Source organism: Talpa occidentalis, unplaced genomic scaffold (genome assembly GCF_014898055.3).
Source record: "Talpa occidentalis isolate TD23 unplaced genomic scaffold, MPIMG_talOcc4v2.1 talOcc4.16, whole genome shotgun sequence".
NCBI lineage: Eukaryota > Metazoa > Chordata > Mammalia > Eulipotyphla > Talpidae > Talpa > Talpa occidentalis.
In genome coordinates this window covers 55,369,326-55,382,599 of record NW_023601653.1, presented here as the reverse complement: position 1 = coordinate 55,382,599, position 13,274 = coordinate 55,369,326, and the positions used below count along the sequence as shown (strand labels likewise).

The window sequence follows — 13,274 nt, the reverse complement described above, 5'->3', positions numbered from 1 at the left end:
TAATACATATATGCAATTATAAGAGAGAGAACATTCTCTATTACTAGCCAATTCTATTCCCCTCCATGATCCCCTCCAAAATCCCTGAAAAAAAAAGTTTTTCTGTTCATTTACCTTACCATATGTATAACAGTACTCATAGGGAGATATATATACATATATATATAAATATATATATAATTATATATATATATAGTTAAATCCAAGTCTTACTGAATTTTAAATTCTCTACAGTTCTAATTACTTTATAGAAACTGAAAATATTTACCTGGGTAGTTATCTCATTTTCTCTATAGAGTCAACTATAGACTCTAAACACCAAATAACTTTTAATAAATAAAGCCTTCCCAATCCTTGAAACAGTAGCTACAAAGTAAAATAACAAAAACTAGGCCAAAGTAGAAGGGGAGGAAAATGGCAGATGTATGAAGACTTTAATCTACCTCTTTGTCACTTCCTTTCTAAGATAAAATAGCTGTCAAGCCAAGAAGACACTTGGTGGAAGTCATATGTTCAGAAAAGTGAATGACAACTTGTCCTTATTTTCTATTACCTGGCCAGGTACCACGCACAGGTATAAAGGTGCTGAGCAGAGACAGGTCTGGACATTTCTTCTGAGGTTTGTCTCTCAGCCATTCCCAGTCCAGAAAGTCATAGACTCCATTTCTGGGTATTGATTTTTTTTTTTCTGGGGATTTTTTTTTTTCCCATGGTGAGCACAGTGACTTATGTCTAGACCTCTCAGGCAAACTCTAGGCTTACTCTAGAGCAAAATTGGAAATATCAGATGATCAAAGAATTAATACACTTTCCGCAGCAATTCCACAGTGGGAAGATTTTGATCTATTACAGTGCAGATTTTTTTAATGAAAAATAGGAAATAGGACCTGAGTCACTCTTTGGCAAAAGTCACCTCACAGATCACAGACAGAACACAGGCCATTGTTGATAATGTTTTCCTTTGTCTCCTCCCCAGGGTGTTCCCTTGGCTTAGAGTTTCTGAAACAGCTATTTTTATACTCCTTGAAAGTCTTTTGGTTCCTTCTGATTGCATAATGGCAGTGGAATTTTTATCCCGGAGAAACTATAACTTCTAGTGAATCCAGCATAAAAATGTCCCCTTCACAAAAAGAGAAGTTCCAGTCTGACGTAAGCCATCTGGGTCATCTCAGGACTAAGTATCACCAGAAGATATTCTGGGTCCCTTAGCATATGAAGGGTCACAGATGTGTTTGGAACATAAGAAGGAGCAGCAACACTATTATTTCATTGAAATGTAAAGTAGTACCTCTGATAAAAGGAGAAAGGCACAAAAAGACAAATTCCTACTTGGGAAGAAAGAAAATTGAGTAAATCAGAATGATAGCATACGTGCCTGCTTTCTCTGCTATAGAAGATCAGTGAGATAGCACACACCTCTTGGAGTTTGTTACTATTTCTATTTCCTATTTACATAATTGTATAGCCCAAGCTAATAGTAGAAATCCATCCTTCTAAGATGTTTCCTTCATATAGTTAACTCTACAGTGATCTTTGGATAGATGTCTTTGACTTATTAAATAACCATTTGAAAAAATAGACAGGCATTCTTAATACTTATATCCAACTATAAGAGAGAGAGCATTTTCTATTATTAGCCAATTCTATTCCCCTCCATGATCCCCTCCAAAATCCCTGAAAAAAAAGTTTTTGTGTTCATTTACCTTACCAAACCAATAACTCATTCAAAACCCTCAGCAGAAAATGTCCAGTTACAGAGTCACTGAACAGAAAGCAATAAAGTGAGGTAGACAACCTGATGGTTCTTCTGTTGGTCTGAAAATCTGGGTGTCGTTTTCCATACACAAGAAATTATTTGAGGACAAATTTCCTGAAACTGAAACTGTTGATTCATATTCATATCTGTATGAACACAGGGAAAACATGTTTTTGTTAAGGAGCCAAGAAGGACAACATAAGCACTGTACAAAGAAAGACCCAACGTCCAGATCCAGTAAAGACAATGTCTTTTCTTCTAGACAATGTAATCATCATAAATTAAAACCATCAAAAAGAACTTGCCACTCACTGTAAATGTGCACTACCTTTACAGCTAGTTTTCAATTCTGTGCATGTGGATGGTCTACCTTTTGGATGAGCTAATGTCAGCTTTCTGTGGTTTTTAGGTGATTATTTCCTGGAAATAATGATAAGGAACTGTAGATAAGGAACTGAAACTAAGGGAAATAATAGACTCAATAAAGCATAATTAATAAGATAAAAGCTTTGGGGAAAAAACACAAGAGAAGTCTCCAATTTCAGATTCTCTGAGGTTTGCTTATAAGAAATATACTCCCACTTTCCGAGAATCAAAACAATAATACTTTCTTGTGTATGTTAACTCCTAAGAAAAACAAACCATTTGCCATCATAAAGAGTGACCTGAAGGGAATCTAAAATACTATAACAACACAATGTAGTGAATTTTTCTGTTCTCATAAGAACAAAGACTGGGACCATTTACCTTAGGCACCTGCCCTTCCTCAGAAAGTAAATGACACACTATAATTATGGAGGAAAATATGTCCAATTGCGTCTCTGTTTCTTAGAAATTATGTTGGATGTTTTCTATATTTCTCTTAGATAAGAGAAAGCCAAAGAAAACTTGTCCTTCTGCGTTCCAAGGAGTATTATGCTTGGATGTCACTAGTAATCCTAATTGCTACGCTATGTAGCATATTAAAAAGGGTCAAAATAGCAATAGATTAACCTTAGAACAATTGCTCAGTCATGCCCAGGGAGTTTGACTGTGAACCACAGGCAAAGCTTCTGTCTTCATGCCCATTGATTCTATGAAACATGCCAGCCTCAGACAAAGAAATAACACATTTCAGAGGGTAGAGGGGATAAAAATGTAAATAAAAACTAAATGCTACTTAATGTTGTCTTGGATAGGGTAAAAGGATGTAAAGGGACGGTGAAAACACTTTATCTGGAAACTTCAAATTCCTTCAGAGATGCCTCAGAAGATGAGTTATCCTTTCATTCAACTTACCCATTAAAACCTAGTAACTCATTTGAAGTCCACTCATCCCCAAAACATGAACAAAATGACAGTAAGTGGATTTTGAAATGAAAAGGAAAATGTATCATGTCACAAGGATAAAGAGAATGAAAGATTTGACTAGATGAGAGTTTGATGAGATTTTGAAAATGAGAAAGCAGATAAGCAAGTGGTCACTGAATCAGTAGATGAAAGAAATACAACCCTAAGTAAATGCTTTGAGGGAAACAATGAAATTTGTGACTCATATATGTGAAGAGAGAAGGAGGCAAAGCAAATTCCCAAAGATAACTGGACAACATCAAAGCAGTGATACAGCATGTCTAAACAGTTCCCAGTACATACTGTACATGGAGAAGTAATGGTGACAGAAGAGGGGCCCCCAAGATAAAAATGACACCCTCTGGTATGTGAGAGTCTATTGAGAAGACACTGCTCCACCAGGTGAGAATGTGATAACAAATATTTAGCGAGAAAAAGAAAATCAAACTTAAAAGTGGCAGTTATTCAATCCAAGGAAACTAAAAAAGATAACCCTATGGTGCATCAGGGAAAACAGTGTTCACAGACATATGGAAATACCGAATATGAGCTTGTCAGTATGACTACATAAACACAGAAGTATCAAAAATGCAAAGAATAAGCATTTACTTGGAAATATGGAAGCAAATAGCAGGAAAAAAGAGCTAAAAGAATTGTAAGGGGCTGCCTCTGGGCTATATCTAAGGGGCAGGGGGCAGATCTTTTTCATTATAAGCCTTTTGATATAATTTCATCTTCACAATTTTGTATACATATTACTTTGGTAAAAAAATTAAAATAAAATTCAACCACTTGGTGACCTACAATTAAAAAGAACATCATTATAATCAGAAGTATCTCGATAGCCCCAAGAAAGGGGTAATCCCAAATTTTTGCCAGGTCTTAAGACTCTTCATATAAGACTCGACTCTACAAAAGAGGTGTCTCAAATCTGTATGTGGGAGCCAGACAGTCAAGAACACACACAGACTTGTGGAACACGATCTTCCCATTGAATCTCCCAGCACAGTGCTCCATGCTCTTAGAAAGGAAATTCCAAGCTTCATTTCCTGCAGCTGAAATTTGAACATAAAACATCATGAGAGACTGGAATACTTGCCTGTTCATGAGGAAATGAGGCAGCGATTGCAAGAAACACCCTAGGCCCATGACCATGCATCCAACACCAATCATGATAGGCCTGTGCAGTTTGGTTCCAAAATAACTCACAAATATGATCAATAAAAGATTTCCTAGGGGAAAAATGAGATACAAACAGAATATTTCAGTAAGTATGAGTGAAGTCTTAAGAACCTCAGACACGACCCTGAAGGAGAGCTCTCTTTCACGATGTCAGTAGATAAACAGAACTGTAGAATACCAGCATTTAGAGGGCAGAAGAAGAGCCTGTGAAAGGGACTGTTCATGGTTCTGGGAAATATAATGGCTGTATATATCATTATCATATATCATTATCTGATCTTAGGGAATTGGATGCAAAGGTAGGTGTCAGCCTGCAGGTCCCCTCTGTCCTCTCCCTCCATGCCTTCTCCATAGAAGGTTGTCATGTTTTGCTAAGCTTGAAAAGAGTAGCAAAAGTCAAATCCAGATAAATATGTTTTATAGCTCATGATTCAAGTATAACTTTGTTTTAACCACTGAACCAAGCCAAAGAACTGTTTTTATTTAGAAGTAAACTGCACCTTAAAAGTAAGTCTGGATTTGAAGCACAAATCACTCAAGGAAAAATGTATTCCCAAGACATAGGGTAAAGAAACCAATTATAGAGATCCTGTTCTGACACACAGGCTCATAAGTAAACTAAGAGCATCTGGAATACATGGTTGAGAGCGCCAAGCAGATGAGTAAGTTCTCAAATCACACATTTTTTAAGTCAATAATCAGTATTTACCCTGATCCTACTATGTATAAGAAAAGCCTCTGCGATGAACTCTTATAAACATAAACTCTTCTTCAAGGCACTAATAATTTTCTAAGGTGTGTATTTTGAAGGCTTTTTTTCCATTTGTTTCTCTCATTTGGCCTGTCAACCCCTCCATTATTTGATATGGGGAATGCTCCATCTCTGTAGACATGGCAGCTGCATTGGACTCACTAGGTTTCTAAAATCCCCATGTTAAAGCCACCCATATTTTTTTTTCATTAAACAATTATTTATTGTGCTTGTGTGCCAAGCACTAGTTAAGTGCTAGATTCTTATTTTTTTAATAATAAATTTTATTTTTATATTCCCCATACAATTGCAACCCCCCATTTTGACCCCAATCCCTCCCCTTCCGCCCCCCAACCCCCAAAAAGTGTCTCTGGTTCATAGTTTTTTGTTGATTTTGATTTTCACTTTCTTATAGTTATTCATTTTCCTGGTCCCTTATTTAAGTTTTCTAGATTCCTGTTATGAGTGAGACCATCCGGTATTTTTCTTTTTCTTTCTGGCTTATTTCGCTGAGCATGATCCCTTCCAGTGCCATCCATGTTGCTGCAAATTGCATGTGTTTATCTTTTTTGAATGCTGAGTAATATTCCATGGTGTATATGTACCACATCTTCTTGATCCAGTCATCTATTTTTGGGCATTTGGGTAAAGCCACCCATATTGAAGGCAGTATGTTCTCAAGCTGCTACTGGAGATCCACATCAGTTTTGAAAGGGAAACGAAGGAGATTTCACTTCTCGAGTTCATCTTTCCCATTGCCTTGTCTTATTACCAGAATAACTACCATGAGAGGGGGCTGGGAGGGACAGATAAGTTTTTGTCAAGGCTATGGAAAGCACTGTCTGGTAAGAATTACCAAGGAAAGGTAAGCAAAGGGATACTTGGAGCACATCTATAAATTACTTCTCTTTCACTCTCAGGTCATCACTCCTCACACTACCTGTTATCACTCACTTTCCGCAGTCAATTTTTTCTACTTCTCAAAAAGCTGAGGAGAATCTGACTTGAAAGTATCTGAGCTCCCCACCAGATGGCCTTAGCCATCCATCTTTCAGGGTCATGGCCCATCTGACCATGCAAGGTCTAGGACACCACCCGGGCATTCCCCTTCCTTCTCTCAAGATATTTACTCCAGTAATTAAAATCTCTCTCATGTATTGTGTGTCCCCTTCTATACTGCCTTTTAGTTACAGATATTCTCTACTTTCTCTCTAAATGTCAAGAACATTCCTCCTCACCCCCTCTCATTCTCTTCTGAAAGCAGTGGCCTCTCACTGTTTTCTAGCTTCTAAATCTCCTCTTCAGCTGATATCATCAATTATCTCCACATTATAAAACCCAGAGAACAGTTTTCCATCCTTCTTTAGAATTTCTAATGTTTGTGATACACTGACAAGTTCCTTTCCTTTGAAAATGTCTGTCTTTTGACATCCATCATGCCCTTCTTCCCTGTTTCTCATCTTAATGCTCTGACTATTCCTACCCTTAACACTCTCAAAGGCTCCTTTTCTTTTACCTGTCCCTGAAACACTGGTGCACCTCAGGGATCCATTCTTTGTATATTGTACTTCCCACCCTATATCCTCGCCATGAACTGCAGCATCTCTTTTCTAGTTTTAACAAGCACCCATTTACTTGCTATTCAACAGTTCAAATTCAAATATCTGCAGCATGGACACCTACTACAGAAACAGAACTCACTCTTCATGGTCCCCATAGCCACCACCAAACTCGTGTTCCTCTTCCCCACTTCCTCCTCAGTAGCACTGTCTACTTCCCTGGTCCAGCTGTAAAGCTGCGGTCTCCCTCTTTCCTTTTTAATGCCTGCCACATTCAACTTTTCACTAAATTTACTGGAACTTAACTCCTTAGGTCATGTTCTTCCATCCATTCCTACTAGAGTGATCTTGACTCAGGTCCTGAGAGCCTGGGCTTGGACTTTTGCATGGACCTTCTGATATGCTGTTTGCCCCAGTCTACTTGAACATCTTCAAACCAGTCCTCAACACAACTACAAGTGTGGCCAGTCTAAAAAGCAAAATATGAGCCTTGCTTGAAGCAGGAGTTCTTATCCTGCATTCTACAAACTCCAGAGTCCAATGATAGAGATCAGGGGTTCCATGAACTTGAGTGAGAAAAAAAACAGCATCTTTATTTTCACTAGCTTTTAACTAAATGTTAGCATTTCCGATGATAGTGAGAGTAAGCACAGACTATAGTATTTATTAACAGTACTCCCAATTTTGTCATTAATTTGTCACCAGTAGAAGTTAGATGTTTGCACTTGGCATTGAAGATACCTCAAATTACTAATGACAGTAATCACCACTTCCAAATTAGTGTAGATAGTGTTATTTAATGTGTTAAAATGCACAAAATGTTTTGATATTTTGATAATTTCACTTCAATATAATTGACTGTCTTTGTACCCATATGGCTTTTATCTTATACAATTAAAAGCATTCTGAGCTCCTGTAGCTAGAGATTGCCAAAGAAGTCCTTGGCACAAGAAATATCAATAACCCTATCAATCTCTGAGTAACTCTCCCTTATCCTCGAGGATAAAAGGTAAGTTCTACAACAGCATGCAAGTCTCTGCATAGTCCATTTCTTACCCCATGGGCAGCCAGTAATTGTAGGCTGGTGGTGTTCCCCACACAAGTTAACTATGCTTCATCAATTGGAATCCTCTTCACACTTATATAACCCCATTTCTTCATCTGGATAAAATCTGGTTGGCTTTCAAGAGCCTAACTAAGTGAGATTGCATCTCCTCCTCTGTGTTCCTATAATACCTTGCATATACCTATGTCACCAAACTGTTTATTATTTTGCACCTCTGTCCCCCATTAGATGGTAAGCTAAGAACTATTTAAATGTAATTTTTTTTAATTCCATTAAAAATTTCCATTTTTTAAATTCCATTAATTCCATTCTAGGATTTAGCACATAGAGATGGTAGTCAGAGAAAGATCTAAAGGAGTTGAACACTAAGAGGTAAGATCACACATCACCTGCTTCAGTTTTTCCTCTCCTAAACCTGATTTGTATTTCAGATATTGATTAAATATATTAACAGCAGCTTTCACCTTGAAGGACATGAAAGCTATTATTATAGCATATTTCAATGTAGCTTTGTTCACAGGAGAAATCTTTCTTTCCCTTATTGTTACTGTCTGTCCTCTCATCTTCCCAGTCATCCACAAAAACCACAGCCTAAGAATAAACTTTATTTTTCCCTAGAGACTGTTTCTTATATAAATTCAGGGACAAGTGAAAGCAATTTCTTCCCTCTTTACTTAGGAAGGAGAATTCTCAACCTCCTAGACACAATAGGGGGGAAATAGAATGAATATTATTCAGAAAGATTAAGTGGCCTAAAAAGCAACAAATAAAAAGAATAAAATTCAATCTAGTCCACAGATAAAATAAAATATAAAAAGAAGTAATACAAAAATAATTCATTACCAATCTCAAAGCTCCCATTTATAAATCCAACTAAAGATGTCGGGATGTTGAACTGTCTTTCTATTTGTGTGAGCATGGAATTCATATAAGATCCAGATAGTGTTTTGGCTATATATGCACATGTTATTGCCACCAGAAACATCTAGGAGAAAAGAATATAAGAAAACATATAAAAATTTTATTTTTAAATTGTGTATTTGCTACCTGTTAACAAAAAATCTTCTACAAGACAACATAAACTCTTCTCCAAGACTGACTCAAACTTAAATAATCCTTGAACTTGTGAGAAACTTTTGTTATGATCTGTTCTTCTGGCCTTTCATATCAAGTTCTCACTTTGAAAATTCAGAGTAGGACTAATTGATTATTGATATTGAAAAAGAGGAATGTAGCATTACAGAGACATTATTTCTGTAGCAAATTCCCTTAAGGTCTCTCTTATCTAAAGTAATATGCAAATTTACAATATTAGATTGCTGTTCAATGACCATTAATTTATTTAAAACATTATTTTAATTATAGACCACTACAAAAATATTTCAAAATTGAACAGTATTTGCTATGATAAACAAATATGAATACCATAAAATTCCATCTATTGACTCATGTTTCCTATGTATTGAGATAGTTCCAAAGAGGAGTCATGTTTGACATGACCCATAATAAATACCAAGGACAACTTAGTATGGTTTTAAAGAAAATGTGAAAAGTTAAAAGCTTGAGTTTCATTAACAGAAAAAGACTTTGATTTTAGTAGGGGATTTGAAAAAGGTGCATTTTATACTGGGTAGTAGTATAATTAATTGGGTAGATTAATTATTTCTTCAAAAACATCAAAGTCTAGATAAGTAAATTTATGCCAACCTGAATGGTGGGTCTCCAATATTAGACCATAGGAGTTTTATCTTGACCCTATGTAAGTATTTTTCCTGATGACACCTCCATCCCTGGAGACCATTTGATCTGCTGCTCTTAGCCAACATTCTCAAATCCCTGAAATCCTCACCTCTCCACCTTCTATACACACAATCTTCTTTTTAAAATAGTATCATTTGTTATTAAGGAAACACTGCTTTACAATACTGTATATGACTTAAGGAGTACAGGGTCACACCTCTTAGATATATGTTACCACACACACCACCAAAACACCCTAGTCCTCCACCGTAGCCCTTCATGGCCCCAATCTTGAACCAACCCCATAATTTATATTGCACCCTGTACATTCCCTTTAAGATTTTCACAGTCTTTTTGGTTTCCTCATCTCCAAACCAGCCATGTGTAATTCATAACCAACAAATAATCTCAAACTTAATCCATCTCTACCTTTATCACTTTAGGATAGGTATACCTTCTCCTGTCTAATAAAATCCCTTTCCCATTCTTCCTGTTTCTGAGATCCTGATCCATGAATTATTGCCCCCCCTTCCCAATACTCTTTACTGCCTTTCTTCCTGCTAATTTTTAAATACATTTAAGATAATTCTGTGTATCTACAAAAATATAGCTACATGTAAACCTATATATAAAGTCTTCATTCACCCATGAGGGTAGTTACTCCAGCTACCATCAAGCTGTTTGGAAGAATAATCTAGATTCATTGCATATGCAATTTAATCTTTGACTCAATCTTTAACCTGCTACAGTTTAGCCTCTCCTGAAACTATCATAAATAAAAGGTCATTAAAAAAAAACCTCCCTGATTTCCAAAATCAAGAGCTAATTCTCAGTCCTTAGCTGAGAACTTGATATCTGAGTCATTTGACACCATTAATCTCTTTTCTTCCTGAAATTCCCTCCCAACATGCATAGCTATATATCTGCCTACCTGCTAGACCTTTTATTCAATCTTCTCTTTTTTTGGCCAACCCCTCCAGGCTTTAATCAAGTATGCTTTTCACTTTTCACTACACCAGCTCTCCCTAGGAAGTCTTACTTGTTCCCAAGATTTCAGCTACCACCCACATGCTGAAATCTCTCAAATGTGTACCTAGTTTAGCTTAGACAAGTACAATCATTTTTTTTCCAGTGGCCTCTTGTCTTATCCACCTTCAATTTCCCTTCTGCTTGCCACCACCACTAATGATCTGTCAAATGAATTTATAATATCACTAATTATCTGTCAAGTGAATTTTTAAAAATGCATGCTTAACATGTGATTCCACTTCCTAAAACTTTTTAGTTACTGCCATGGATAAAAATCCCTACCTTTTTGGATGGCAGTCAGAGCCTCATCTATATCTCCATCTCATCTCCTGATACTTATGCAGAGATATAATATTCTACTTATGGTTACTTTAATTCACCATGCCATTCTACATCTCAATTTCCTCCACTTATAATGTTTTTCTTCCCCTTATTTATCTGATATATATTCATTTTTTTTAAGATTTATTTATTTATGCATACAAGAGCTGAAGTATAGGCCACATGTGAAGGAGGGTGAGAGTGTTCACCAGAGACAGAGTGGGAAACAGAACAGGCAGATTGGCTTAAATACATTGCTAAGGGGAGCAGCAGGTGAGACAAGAGACGTGTTCTGTGCCATGTGGGTTAGCTCCCTGGCCAGGGATCAAACTCTTGCTGCAGTGGCTGCAGTGACTATGGATTGCTTCATAGTGCTGAGACTCAACCCCTTGCGCCACCAGGGAGGCCCTGATATATACTCATTTTTTAAAAACTCAACTCTATTATCATTTCTGTTGTGGAGCCTTCCTTCTCTCTTTGCTTCCTAGGTAGCCTTAATCTCTCATTCACCTTCCTACCCTGCTATGTGCCTGCCTCCATAGCAGCTCTTATCACACTTAACTGTTTGGATGCTTATAACTTCCTCTTTCACTGTACTGTGTACAGTTCAAAGTCAGGAGCCAGTCTTATTCACCTTTGTATCTTTGGTGTCTGCTAAATGCCTCATGGATATGCTAGGCACACAGTATAAGTTAATTGAGTTAATTATAGATAGACTAAGTTTTTAAAAAAAATCTTGAGGGCCTCCCCGGTGGCACAGCGGTTGAGCACTGGGTTGCGAAGCTGCCCGCAGCCTCTGCAGCGCCGGTTCGATCCCCGGCTGCTCCCTGGCCACCGGCGGAGGGTCCCACATGGTGTGCAGACCTCTCCTGCCGCCCGCTGCTCCCCTTAGCAGTGTACTTCGGTCCTTCTGCCTGCTCTGCTCCCCACTCTGGCTCTGGTGAACTCTCTCACCCTCCCGCGCTTCTGACTGTACCCAGTGCTTGTATAAATAAATAAATAAATATTTAAAAAAAAAAGAAATAAGGTATTAAAAAAATAAATAAATAAATAAATCTTGAAAAACTGGTCAGAACTGAAAATAAGCTGAATTTAAGATGAAATATAATAGGATTAAATCACTTAAACCAAGCACTATCTGTACCAATTTATTTGGGAAAATCTGAACAGAAATTTATGTGGAAAAGACCTGAGAAGTTTAAATATCAAGCTTAATATGAATCACAACTATTACATGGCTGGTAAGATACTATAACTATCTTTTTTATTAAATATTTATCCTTTATATTAAATGTAATTTAATATTATCCTTTTAAATATTATAGAAACTGTTTCATCACACTATAAATCTTTGTAGAATACATTGCAAGTAAACAATTTTGCACATAATTTTATAATTAAACATATTGGTTTACATTAAAAACATGCTTTACAAAATAAAATACTAATCCTAACTGGGAAACAACTTTATTTTAGCGTTTTAAGAAATGAGACTGGGTGAATCTAGATGGGCTTCCTAACTGGTTCTGTTGACAAAGTAAAGGCAAAGCAATGCCTATTATGTATGACTCATGTCTAGTACAAAATACTCTCTATGTATAAAGCTAGTCCTAACATTCTTTCACAATAGTGTGCCAGAGTTTGGGAGTAAATTTGTTGAGGACACTCCTTTGACCCTTTTGTAAAACATTTTGGTTAAAGAGTATATTTCTTATTTCAGAGAAGCAGAAAAACCTGATTACTAAGCAAATGCCTCTCACTTTTACCAGATAAACTTATGCTCGTAATAGTGTAACACTCAGACTAATATCTAATCTTGATCATCTAAATGCCAAACTCCAAAGAAATCAAAAATTAGATTTAAGACCAATTGTTAAAAAGTAACACCTGACTTGTTTTCTCCACAGTGCTACTTTTAACAATAGTTAATATTTATTAAATGTTCACAATATCCCCGTCATTGTTCCAAGTATGTAAATAGAAAAGAATCCTGTAAGATAGAACTATTGTTATTACCCTTTCAGGGGAGAAAACTGAAGCACAAAGAGGGTCAATACTTGTCCAATATCACACAATAAGTAAGTAGTTTAACTCAGATTTAAATCCAGAGAGACTGGGCCTTGATCTTTATTTTTTATCCATCCAGTTTTAGAAGAAGGACCTATGCACTGAGGAATGATTTAAGGGAAATTTTTAAAATATCGTTTACATTGCACTTCAGGTAAAAACACTTTTCTCAGTCTATGTCATTATAGAGTTCACGTACATGTATAAATTTCATGTGCATGTGTAAATTTTCCTTACACAGGTATAAAGGGAAAAGAAACTTTTGATAGAGAGAAAATTAGGAGCAGTGTCTCAGTTTGGAAACTACTTGTAGACACTAGCTGTAGAACCAAGACAAATACCCAGATCTCATAGTTTAAAATAAATTTGAATTTTATTTGAAGGCAAAGTGACTTTGAAGCTATGCAAAAAGTTTGCTCTGAAATAGTCAAAAATTCCAGAAAAGATAACAAAGTGGGCATTTTTCTTACAGAG

The 13,274-nt window shown here is 36.5% G+C and overlaps 1 protein-coding gene across 4 annotated transcripts in view; it reads right to left on the bottom strand.

Annotated features, from left to right (window-relative positions):
- Positions 1-13,274, bottom strand: part of SLCO1A2 (solute carrier organic anion transporter family member 1A2) — a 96,311-nt gene that overhangs the window by 27,141 nt on the left and 55,896 nt on the right. For 3 of the 4 annotated variants that reach the window (XM_054696403.1, XM_037514257.2, XM_037514258.2), the window contains 3 exons: positions 8,487-8,628; positions 4,185-4,317; positions 1,796-1,902 (listed from right to left, as the gene is read on the bottom strand). In XM_054696403.1, coding sequence (XP_054552378.1) covers positions 1,796-1,902; positions 4,185-4,317; positions 8,487-8,628 — 382 coding nt within the window. The remainder of the gene's footprint in view (positions 1-1,795; positions 1,903-4,184; positions 4,318-8,486; positions 8,629-13,274) is intronic. The other variant, XM_037514259.2, reaches the window with a different exon arrangement.